The sequence below is a fragment of the Balearica regulorum genome, chromosome 8 (assembly GCF_011004875.1).
Source record: "Balearica regulorum gibbericeps isolate bBalReg1 chromosome 8, bBalReg1.pri, whole genome shotgun sequence".
In the NCBI taxonomy this organism is placed as follows: Eukaryota; Metazoa; Chordata; class Aves; order Gruiformes; family Gruidae; genus Balearica; species Balearica regulorum.
The window spans coordinates 19,495,723-19,508,618 of NC_046191.1; the positions used below are offsets into that span (position 1 = coordinate 19,495,723).

At 37.8% G+C, this 12,896-nt stretch overlaps 1 protein-coding gene across 1 annotated transcript in view; it reads right to left on the reverse strand.

The window, feature by feature from the left end:
• The window catches only part of ABCA4 (ATP binding cassette subfamily A member 4), an 80,465-nt gene that overhangs the window by 39,802 nt on the left and 27,767 nt on the right, over positions 1-12,896 (reverse strand). The window contains exons 9-15 of the mRNA XM_075759961.1: positions 12,647-12,887; positions 10,997-11,136; positions 9,757-9,873; positions 8,943-9,140; positions 4,952-5,157; positions 3,681-3,857; positions 1,654-1,876 (exon numbers count right to left, since the gene is read on the reverse strand). Coding sequence (XP_075616076.1) covers positions 1,654-1,876; positions 3,681-3,857; positions 4,952-5,157; positions 8,943-9,140; positions 9,757-9,873; positions 10,997-11,136; positions 12,647-12,887 — 1,302 coding nt within the window. The remainder of the gene's footprint in view (positions 1-1,653; positions 1,877-3,680; positions 3,858-4,951; positions 5,158-8,942; positions 9,141-9,756; positions 9,874-10,996; positions 11,137-12,646; positions 12,888-12,896) is intronic.

The window sequence follows — 12,896 nt, forward strand, 5'->3', positions numbered from 1 at the left end:
ATACTTCAACACCTGAGGTCATTACAATAACAAATCCTTCATCTAACTTTATCCCTGCTCCTGGATTGTGACTTCAGGTTAGTACAATAGGCTGTGCAGTTCATATTTATATTTGATGACTGAATTAAGATCATAACTGATTGAAAATGAACATTCTGTCCATGTCTTAAGCAAATGATTCCAAGCGAGATATGCCTGCTTGGAAATTCATACATTTTAAATGAAACTGTTTGAACTATCATAAAAAATTTTCATTGATCTCTTCTCATCTTTTCCTCAGTCCACTTGCTTGATATGCAAAAAAGACAATGTAAGGAAGCCTGACAAAATGCATCTTAAAAAACCCCAAAAAACCCAGGAAAATTTTAAAGCTCCTGCACCTAAATGATATTCAAACTTCAGAAAGGCATCACAGCTGAAGAATCCAAGTGCAGTTTCTCAGAGAGCCTTGTGCACTAAGCAACCCACTGGGTGAACTTTTACTGACCTTTCTTCCTTAGAGCTTTTGTAGATTAAACTCTCAAGAAGAGCATGGACTGCTGCTAATTATCTATTTACTCCTAAAAAAATAATATTGAGACGTATTTATCAGGGTCAACTTTGAGCCTTATATAAAAGACTCAAATAGGTCTATAAGGCCATAAATAGGTCTCAACATTGTTGCAACATCCCACTGGGTCTCTGAGATTGATTTCTTTATCAACAGTGATACAATCTCTCCTAAGAATATATTTACAAAGGTGCCTCACACTGGCATAGTGAAATCCAGGCAAGGAAGTGAATTATAGGTATAAGTATATTCCTCTCTGGTATTACCTCCTGACTTTTAATTAAACTGATGTAGCAAATAAAGTAAGCTTTCTCTATCCACCCACTACAAGTTCCAACTGTAATGGAACCACAAGGAACTAGAACAACTCATGAGGGCAGATTGATAAGATAGAGTGGATTGAACCCTAACTACACATTTATACCAATACCTGTTCCCCACATTAGAAAAGATGCAAGGGCATTCTTCCTCTTTAAAATTCTACAGATTTATATACCTAAACATAGCAGCTAGGAGGAGCTTGGTTCTCAGGTAACAGAGATAAGAAGTAGTCCTTAGAGACAACATCCAAACTGTTCCGAAAAGTTACAAAGATTACAGCAATTCTAAGTGACAGAAGCAAAAGTTTTGTTTGTTTGTTTTTTCAGGCTGTCCTGAAAGTTCTGTTCTTGCAGTCTCTTTCTCCATTGAAATAGTGACATAATTTCTAAGAGGACAAGCACTGAATATTATTAATGAATCACATATGGTGAATTACAAGATAAAAATCTTCATATTACGATCCCTTGTATTTAAAGCAACAATTATTATTTATTGGGAGATCTGCCTCTGTCTACAGGACAGACATACAGAGTAATCAGCTTGATGCATTGCTCTGTGGGGGATCTCACAATAAATCTTACTAGTGAATTTATCTTTCTGTCTCTACCAAGTGCTGATGCTGTCATGAGTTCTGCTTAGAAGAATGTGACTGCTATATGCTGTGATCTGAACAGGCCACCCGCCATTCCCATCTCCCCATGAATGGTTACTGTTCTTTCTCAACAGCAAACTGATATCAGCAGTGCAAACACAACAGTGAGTTTGAGAGTGGCAATCCTTACCATAATCAGTGCTGTGAGGAGGAATGTGCTCACAGCCATCATGACGAAGCTGTCTAGGAACCAAGTGCACCAAATCACCCCATTAGTTATACCCCTGTTCTTCATAGCCTCCTTCAGACGCATTTCCTTCTCCAGCACTATACTCTTCACAGTCATGGAAACTGAATATATCCAAGCTAGCACCATGAAGATGGGAAAGGCGCGGTTTAAGGTGATCATGAAGCTACCAAAGTAAGAAGGGAGAAATGCGTTAAAATTTAGGTAAAACAGAGAAGAATTGAGATGAGAAGCAAGAATGAAAGGGAAAAGTGGGGAAGAATGTGTTTATTAAACATGGGACTGGAAATTCTCAGTCTAATCAATAACATGTTGCTAGTGAACTTCACAAGCAACCTGAATACTACTGAACTAATGGTTGCTGCACTCGCATGAGACAGAGAAACATTATTTCTATTTTAAAAAGAGGTTCTAAGGGTTATTGAAAGCTACAAAACATGTGGTGACTCATGAAAATACATTGCTCTTCACAGTGAATTGCCGTAATGCTTTTACTACGACGTACAAAGAATATTCTAAGACATATCCTAATGTTAAAAATTTGGGAGTATCACTGTCTTTTTATGCTCCTAAGATTCACTTGTGAAAGAATTAAACAAATTAAGCATTAAAAGCATCAGATGCTGCCAGCAAGGCTGCTGATACTCATACAAACCATGACTTGTGGAATGCGTTGGGGCTGTCCCACATAGTACCACTTCCAAAACAACAGTGCTGGGAAAGAAACTCCTGGTGCCTGCAATAATATGCTGCAGCCATAGTCCTAGACTCCTTTGCTAGATTCATACGAAATTTAAGACAATAACTAGTCAATCTTCATAAAAACCATGGACAGGAATTAGGGAGAAGAAAGTTAGAGGATATCAAGTTATTGTTGAAAACTGCAGCATCCACAGGGGAAGGAAAAGAGCTGATGCTAACAGAAACCAATGCCATATATCCAGTTCGATTGCAGATAGCAGTCATGTAGTTACAAACGGAATATATAAATGGAATCCTGTTTAAGAATGTGGTTAGGATTTTGGAAAGAAAGAATTTCAAGAGCCTAAATTGTCTTGGAATTCTGCAAGGCCTGTAGCTGTCTTCAAGGACCAAAAACTACAGCTTTGGATATCAGTGTATCTAGATACGATTAATTCAAGGGTTAGGGTTTGGTAATATACTTGAAGACACTGGGTTGTTTGATTGTTCAAGACTTACAGAGATAGCAAGAGAGATACCAATTCCATTGGGACAAGCACCTTCTGTTCCATTCTTCTTTAGGAAATGATTCTTTGGATATAAAGAAAGCTGGGTTTTAGAGATGTAATTAGGGAAAAGAAGCTTACTACACTTCAGTGGATTCTGCACAGTTAACTGAAGGATGCAGTGTTGTTCTAACATGGGTCAGTGCTTTGTGTTCAGTTTTGCTACAGGCACTGGTCATATGCTATAGCATGAGACTTAGTTGTAGTTAGATAAAAACTTTTTAAAAGATCACATTTTTGCTGGGTCCTGTGTAATCACATGGATAGTTCCAGGGCTGACATTGTTAGAGATCAAAGTGCTATATTTGGGGTGCCCTGTTGACAACAGATTCTCAGCTGTAATCAGTGTGAAGATTTAGGTTATGTTATTATTATTATTGCCTGGAAAAGTAAGGCAAAAAACCCTCAGATTAGTTTTTTGAATTTATGTGACATGCAAAATTTGGAAGAAAACTGCTGCTTTTAAGGGGCCAGTGTTTTGTATTCATTTTAGGTTTGGACGCTGGTTGCCTGGATTGGGATTAGGGGTAGAATCTTTGCAAAGGTGACTTCTGGAGTCCGGGTTATGGCAGGATAAGGAAAAGAACAAATTAATTCAGTAAATCTCAATTATTGCTCTTGCATGTAAACCTTAGGACTAGGGTTAGAACAGGTGCTTAAGAATCTTAAAGCACCCAGCAATCCAAGTATTCATCAGAATTAAGATAAACTGCTTTTACTCACACATCATCCACAAAACATGGATATGGCATTTGCTGCAGATAAACTCCTAATGGCACTTCAGTGTTGGTCTGGGTCTTTATAATCCCATGCTCAATCATGTCTTGGAGATATGCAAAGCCTCCCCAGATATAACGTAAATCATCCACAGGATCAGCTCTTGGACCAGGATCCCAGTATCTCAAAAGAAATTTCATATGGAAATCATTTGGGTAAATAGTGGCTTTAGGGGAGGGGTAGAAAGAAAAAAACCCAAACAAAACACCACAGCCACAAAACCCCACCCTCCCAAACAAAAGCCTTAGCTATTGAAATTGTAGGGGCATTGCCTGGAGTGTTTTTTCTAGATTTTGGTCTGTCAGACCACATTGCTTTAGAAAGTATATGACCTGGAAGGTTCTTTCATTTCCTTTAATTTTCTCTACACTGACACAGAATAGCAATTTTGGCCAAAAATGTACATAAGTTAATCATGTAGCAGAGTAACTCTTCTAGAATAGGAATAACTGTATTTGGAACACAGTGTCCTTGGAGATTAGACTGGAACAGCTGAATTGCAACTACCAGACACCATTATATTGCTCTATGTAGATATCCCCGAAAAATTACTTCTGTTATCCCTTTAAGTGAGTCCATTTGAGGGGGACTTAAGGAGCAATAGCAGAGAAGTTCTGCTGTCCAGGTAGAGGACGACAGCTGGGTCACAATCCGTGTAGGACGTACTTGTCTGCCTCTCTCAGCAATGGAGCCAACTAAAAACTTAAGTAGGTTATTGAATAGATTTTGAGCAGACTCATTCCCTTTGCCATGTAAGACCTTTTAAACTGAAGGAGGGTTGATTTAGACTAGATGTTAGAAAAAAATTCTTTACTGTTAGAGTGGTGAGGCACTGGAACAGGTTGCCCAGAGAAGCTGTGGATGCCCCCTCCCTGGAAGTGTTCAAGGCCAGGTTGGATGAGGCTTTGGGCAACATCGTCTAGTGGAGGGTGTCCCTGCCCGTGGCAGGGGGGTTGGAACTAGATGATCTTTGAGGTCCCTTCCAACCCAACCCATTCTATGTATCCATGCACCTACCCACTGCTTGGCCTGTCACAAACGTGATACCATTTGTGTCAGTACCTGGTAACTGGAGATGAATTCTGCACTGCATTACATACTAACTATTGGTGAATACAGTTGAATTTCATGCGTGCATCCAATGCAGGTTCTAATGTCCTTATGTCTCTCATATTCATGTTATGGCAGGCAAGAACTGAGAAGGAACCATCACGTACCTGTCTTTGATTTTGTTTGTTTTCTCCACTGCATCTATGTCCATCCGGATCTTGTATTTCACAAGTGGTGGAAGACTGCTGGTTGTAGGTGCTATGTCTGGAAAAACCACACCAGCCCAGAATTTGTTTTCCTCCAGCAGGTGAAGGGCTTGATGAGTCAGTTGAGTTTCATCAAGATAACCTTCAAATTTATCCAAGGTCAAGCACTACAAATAATCATAAAGAGAAAAATCACATAGGAATAAACTAGTAAGAGATATACATTAACGCAAGCATCAGTTGTTGAACACAGAAAAAGGATGCAGGTTCATCTGAAGTAGTTACTATTTTCAGCTTTAAAGCCTTATGCTGAAACTATTGAAAGTTGACTCAGCTATAAAATAAATCTGGCCATGAGAGCTTTTTAGCAGTCCAGGTGAATCAAAACACTATCCTTTTTAAAAGTTTTGGGACTTTTTTTTCCAGCCTAGGAAGTGCCTGAGTGAATGGCAGGGAGCTAAAGGATGACTGATCCATAAGAAAAGCACATTAGCCATGGATCTCAGCTGAAAAGCACTTTGTCAGGTGAAGCGCTAGCAGAGTCAGAGCATAAATTTGAATTTTAAAGTTTCTTAGGTATTTTGGCATTTATTCCTATTTAATGCCAGTCAACTAGTCAATTGATCTTACTGATAATATTGTGTCCCTGCTGAATTTTGACAGAGGATTAACCTGCTGACTTATGTTAACATGCTTTGGCTATCTTGATAATAAAATGTAGTTTACCCTTCACAGCAAACCATCTTCTTTCTTAGTCTCTGTCATTATTGAGAAATGTATTATCACTCAATACGTCAGACACCAAACCATCAAAATCTAAGCCCTTCACGTTCCTTCGTTTAACTCCTACTTAACAGGTTTGTGTGAACACTACAAACTGTCATTAGTTATCTGTAAAATTACAGACTTATTTTGTATATTTACCTTCTGCCCTTCAGAATTGGCAAGACATTACCAGAGAGTAGAACTATATAATCTCCTGATGGACTGGGAAGATACTTAGTGAATTATATTGCTTCATAAAATTCCAGGAGGCTAACTTGTTTGATCTTATCTTCTTGATCATCTCTTGCAGGTCAATAACCAAAAATTACTCCACATCAAAGTGCTTGTTATTTAATGGGCAGACATCTTAAAGACTCCTTTATTTAACCTTTCCCTGTGATAAATCATGCTCTGTTTCTTTCAAAACTCGAAGTATCACAGTGTAATGGGTTCTATATGAAAATATGTTTTTAACTGGCAGCAAAACAAAACAGTGCTTAAATTGACAACTTTATTATTTTGTAACTTTACTCTTCCTGGTGTTTTGCAAAGGTTCATTCTCCCAGTTTGCTTTACAAAATTAAAATACAAAGAATTTCATATCAGAAAGCAAAATAAGGCAAAAATACTTTCTGGTTTGTATGCCAGAAGAGAAATAAAATTAAACTGATGGCTCAGGTTGCATCAATTTTTTGGGGATACATTTATCCCACATAGTTAACTGAGTTCTAGAACACAGTTTAGTTCTTGCCAAAGTGTCAGTGTTTCCACAGCCAAGTCCTGCTGCGTAACTGTGTCTTTGAAGTGCCTGGAGGACTATTTGCTGTTTCTTTGTTACAAGGAATTATTTTCAAGGTACTTGTTGCAGCTTCAGAAGAATTCAGGTAGTTTTCCAGGGGAATGTATGAGAATGGCACTGGCAAAGCACTGACAGACAACTGATCTTGTCTAGATTTTCACTGCAGAATAGAGAGTGTTTGGAGTAGGCTGAGAAGGAGTATAGGCTCTTATCCAGGGGTCCAGTCAAGAAAGCAGCAAGTGTTCAGAACAGAACACACAAGTGTTTATAGATCTTCTGTGTGAGTAGAATGAAACCAAAGTTTGTATAAGAACGTAGACTAAGACACCAGTGTTGCAATAATTTACATAATTTGAAAGTGAATCTACTAGCCAAAAGCTAGAATTTCTTTCTCTTAACATTAATTGTATTCAAAACAAAGGTTGTATGCTCTACCTAGGCTTTGTTTTCCAGTGAATTGCAACACAGCTTGTGCCTTCATAAACCTCACTATAGCAAAACTCATTCATCAACCACTTTGGGAAATTTATTTCAGATCTTCTCCTAGTAATTATTTAACAATTTTAAATGGTCCAACAAAGATGGGAAAACCAAAACTAAAATACTAACAACAGCTTTGTAAGATAAAACCCAAAAATAATAAGCATAAACAGGTGACTAGGTAGCTTTCTCAAACAGTTTAGCTGTTCTGTGGCCTAAGGTAATCAGAGGGAAGAATAGGAAATTCTTGGGGTGGTGAGGATGAGCAGCCACTGCATAATTTGTGGGATTCTCAGCTGCACCACAGCTTGCAGCAGAGATCTGGAGTCTCCAAAGATAGTTGCTGGCAGCACACCTCTCCACATCGCATACTATGGTAGGGAGTAGGGTGTCCCCAAAAGGGAGCGATTTGTTCTCGTTGTGCTTAGCAGTGTGAAAACATTCTCAAATGCTAACAACTCAGTGTAAACAGCAGACTTAAAAGAATAAGCTCATTACAAAGAGCTTTAGGACACAAAGATCTATTACCAGGTACAGTAACTGCCCTGATATTATGCATGTTCCAACACTGACCTGCTGCAAGCAATCTACTTCACTCAGTTTCAGTAAGAAATAATTCTGCTAACATGATGCAAAAAGATCATCAGAATAATAGCAGAGCTTTGTGCAAAAGCTTTATTGTTCCCTCTCATAGCTATAGGAAGGCAGATAAACTCTCAGTTCCTGCCTTTTTGCAGGGGATGAATGGTCTTTTAGACTGAACTGGACTGCAATTAAGAAATTTAGTCTTGGTCCTATTGCCTACAACTAGTATCAATTTTTTCTATGAGCTTGAGGCTCAGCTTATTTAACTATTAAATAATAACTAAATATTTACTTTTCTTTCAGAGATGCTTGTAAGATGTAATTAATCTCTATAAAGACCCTGACCCTCATATGGCAGATACTAAGTGTTGAGTTCCCAAGTATTAATATTACTACCAACCGCAATAGTTTTTTAAACTCTCAGAGTTAACCCGCAACATTGCAGATTCAACTAGTTTTGCCTGGGCTCATAAGTTTACAAAGAAGAGTTTGCATTCCATTTATCTAACTTAGTGGGAATTCACCCCATCTCAATTCCAGGTCCAAACACATCTTTACCTGCAGTCAGAAATATACAGGATTAAAAAAAACAAACAAAACCCAAACCCAAAATTCCTGGTGTACCAGAGTAACCTCTTATTAAAAGTATCTTCCACAGTATTTTTACAATGGCTTGATATTTTCATCTACATTTTTAGCATTTTTTTATTTACGTAATGAAACTTCACCCCACTTCCTGCACTGTGGCTCTCAAAAAGTCTCGGAGACCCCCCACTAAAAACATGGCACCCTAGAGAAAGGGGATACAGATTCCAGGAAAGAGACACAGACGTCTTGTCAGAAGTGGCTACAGAACAAGTGGAAACTCCCTAATTGGTTTCAATTAAATTTTTATCAGGGGGTTAAAAACCTAAAGGAGGACTTACCAAAGAATTAGCTTCTCTGGTCCTGGTCTTGCTGAAATTAGTGGCCTGGCAGTTATTAGTATTTACAAAACAAAAACACCAAAAAACCACATTTCCTTGAGGTTTTACATTCACCTTCTGGCTCTCAAAGCATGTTCAGACATTCAACCAACATTTTGAATATAGTATTTGGGGATCATCAAATTGAAGGTTTTTTTCATAATAATAAGTATTCATGTTCTTTTACTGCTGTATTATTTAAAAAAATATACTTTTAATATTGAGATTAAATTTAAAAGAAATTAAGATATCTTATGATTTTAATCTCTTTGTGTGTTCCCATAGACCCCAAGTACTGCCTAACCTGCTTTAAGATATTCTCTACAAGTATTCCCAGCAGTGGGAGAGCTGACCTTACCTCCAGATATTGACTGAGCAAACGCAGAGCTTGGTCTGCAGCACTGAAGATGTTCCGCCAGTCAAAGTCTGCCATTCCCTTCTCCCGACTCCCTGGAGAGCCATTGTGGAGAAAGTTGATTATGTGCTCAGTGGTTAAGCCTTCAGCACCCAGTTGGCTGTTCAAGAAGTTCCTCACTGTAGGGTGCTTCAGAGAGTCCTGAGGAAACACATCAGGACAGCTTCACTACAATGATCTTCTTCACATGCCCTTTTGAGCTAGAAAGGTTTCAATTTCCATAGCTCTTTCTGAGCTATGAAGTAGTACAAAAGGGCATGCTAAGGAATTAATTCTATAAATGGGCAGTTGCACAGCTGATCTTAACCTTAACTACAGCTATTACTTGCAGCTGATCCAAGTCAGATCTAAGGGATCTGGAAATACGGATCCTAAGGTAGTAAATTGCTGGACCCAGCAAAACCATGGTCCTACTGCGTTTTTTGCCTATGCAGAACCCCAGAAAATAAGTTGTCTGTTCTTGAAGGACATTTTGGAGAGACAGGGAAGCAGAAATTGCTGCTTTTATTAAGAAGTGATGAGCCAGATTCTAGAGAGTGTCCAGATCTGAGGTTTTGTCAGAGATGCTGTAATGCATGTGAGACTAGCCTTCAAACCAAGCCTAGTAATTAGTCCAACAGCCTTAAAGACCAAATTCCTTGCTGCAAAGACTGTGCTTCCAGCCAAAACTTCCAAATGAATTGCCTTCTCCCTTAGTAAAAATAAAGGATGGTGAAAGACTGCTCTTACTGAGAATCCCTAAGAAGTTATAACATACACGGATCATATTCATTTGCAGGCTGTTTTGAAAGAAGTACCACAGCTGAGGTCCTACTTCTTCCCAAGATTTGGTCAACAGTCTAAGGCGTTCAAGTTCCTCAAAAGTGGAATTTGCCTGAGGAATAAAACAGCAGAAAAAAGTGTTAAAAAGCTAAGGAGATAAACAAACAGAATTTATGATCCAGCCATTCAGTGACAGTGAAACCTGTAACTTACAAATGTTGCAGTTTTGACCTTCAATACTTAATAAAATTGTTAAAATAGCAGAAATGTTAATAATCCTCAGAAAAAGAACGTGTAAAATCCAACTAGAATCTAAGTCAGTTAGGATAAATTTCTGTTGTATATGTAATGGAAAAAACAAGTACACATTAAGCCCAGTTAACTTCAATTCCTTTAAATACTCAGGTTTTAGGTAGAATGATTTCTTCCTCTCTTTTTTCCCTTGACTATTTCTTTCCATTAAGAACTAAAAAGAAATATGATGTGTGTAGGTGAATAAATGGGAGGCAGCTGGAGAAGACAGATACTCTCATAATTAAGATATTAGTCAAGATTTGAACTGTTGGGCTGCTGTACATCTGATGTTATACTCTGTGAACTACAAGCAGCAGTTCTTCTGTGCCTTACGTAGATGTTAAGAGTAAGTGAATTGCTGGTGATGAGGTGGCCAAAACCTCATCATATGTGACCTTGATTTAACTGCTCAGATTCATTTCACACATTCATTTCATTTAGCCAAAGAGCAGCTGAAGAGTCCAGGCTCCATCTCATTTTCATGAAGTGAAAATTATTTAACATTTCAACATATGTAATACTAAACCATGATGTTGCTATTGGTTCATAATCTCTTAGTGTTAGGTCTCAATTGGTCTATCCAAGCCTCATAGCTGCCACATTTAAATATTTATTGGCACAGAGCTGCTGATGTTTCTATGGTCTGTAAAATATATATAAACATTACTATTTTTACTAGTGTAAATATGGAATCATGCCAACTAAAGGCTACTTGAGCTGGAAAAAGCATGTGGCACAGACCAAGACGGGATGAATTGGTGAAGATCTGTATTCTGTTTTTTAAAGAGTAACTGTCCCTTCTCTGATGACCATCAGAACAAATAGAGTTCTAAGAAGAAAATCTGATTAGGTTGAGGTAGCTGGGTCACTGTTTTTCAAAATATGTTTCTTAGAATGCAATTTTTTAGAAATATACATTTTTGTATTTCAGAACTTCTTACATTTTTTAGGATTTGCCGTACAGAAGGTGAATCAGGAGCAAAGAGAATTTTTCCCATCAGCAGGGGCTTCACAGCACTCCAGACTATCTTGGTTAAAGGGTTTGATTCCAAGTTCTGGATCAATGCATTACAAAAGGGTGCTAAAGACAGAAAGACAGACAGTCTTTATCGAACCCTACTCAAATCCCATCACACATAACATCCTGCAAGGCTTTGCGCTGGCAATACAGACAGTTTAAAGCATTTTGCATCTGAATGGGTTAAGCACATTCTGCAGTGTAGAAGTACATCTGAATAAATGGAAAAGACTATTAAGTAGATACTGGAATTGTAAAGTAGACACCATGGAAATTGGAAGAGCAAACAAATTAATTTAACCATTTGAAAGTTGCTGTTATTTCTAGGGTATTTCAAATGGAAGGAAACCACACAACTCAGATGTCACTGAACAATTTTGAGCTCTAATTGCTTTTCTCCTAATGACTCAGCTCCTTTGTATTGTAATTAATACTGATACAAAGCTATTTTTTCTCCTATTAGTGGTTAATTCTTACACAGTATAAACTATAAGACTGGACATCCAGCAGGCCTGAATGTTGAACTCCAGAACAGTTCAGAACTGGATCCTACAATAATTTAGAACTAAACATTTTAATGTAAACATTTCTATCTTACTCCTGCACTATGAAGTAATTAGTTTATTTGGACAGCATTCAACTATTGTTACCCTGGCTGAAGAAATGGAGTACTGGGCCTTTTACAGCTCTTTTGAAGGTTCAGACATAAGTAGAGTCAAGTATCAACAGAAATAGTGAAAGATAGGAGTCCCTCTACAGGCAAAGTGCTCACCAGTACTTTGTAACCACACAACCGTATCTATCATAGCAGAAGGGACACAGAAATGTACTATCAGCTATAATACGGCTGTTAGTACAGAAAAATTTGCTGGTAGTCTCAAAGTAGAGCAAAATTAAACAGCAAACAGAAGGGGACATAATAAAAAAATAATGAACGGTAGAAAAGGTAAAATTGCTTTCTCTTTGCACTTTCTCCTATTACAATAGCAAGAAGATAAATGAGGAAATCAAAGCAACAAAACCTGAAATTGAAATACTTTCAACGTAAGATTTAATTATGCTGTAGAACATTACTGCTACAAAATATATGTACTTTTATGCAGGAAGAGAACAGCTGCCATGTATCAAATGGAGTATTATTTAAAAGGAGAGATTTTAAAATTCCTGTGCTCCAGGCCATCAATCAAGTTGAGAGACTTTTAAAAAAAAAATTATCTTGGAGAAAAGTAATTCCAGAATGTGGCACTGTATTTTCCTGAACTTTCTTCAGAAGCATCTCATTCTTCCTCATATCAGTAGCATATATTAGAAGATAAGACAGAGGGACTGTCTTAATTACAATGATGACAATGTTTATGCCTTCATATTGAAAGCAAATGCCTATTTCTATCAGTTCTCAATTCCTGGGCTTCTCTGCTTCCAGCTATGAAGAGAATACGAAATAAAACCATTTCATTTGTCTCTGATTTCCTGAATCAACTGCTTAAAATGTTATTTTATAAAAGCAAAAGTGATATTCTAACATAAGTGCATCTGTTTACAGCCTCTGTAATAGTTTGGTGGAAAAACTTACTGGTTGTATTATCATAAAAATAACTGGATTTCTTCTTTGTTGAGTCAATCCCCAGGAAAGCTTTGTAGTTATTATCTTCATACCAGTTGAAGGAAAGCACTCTGGATCCACCTCCTTCTGGGTAGCCACAGAAAAGATCAGACAGGGAGCTCACCAAGTGGCCTAAGGATTCTGGCCCTCCATCTTGTACAAATGGTTGCAGAACCATCAAAAGGTCCTGAATGCTTGGCTTCCTGGCTAGCTGCAGTAA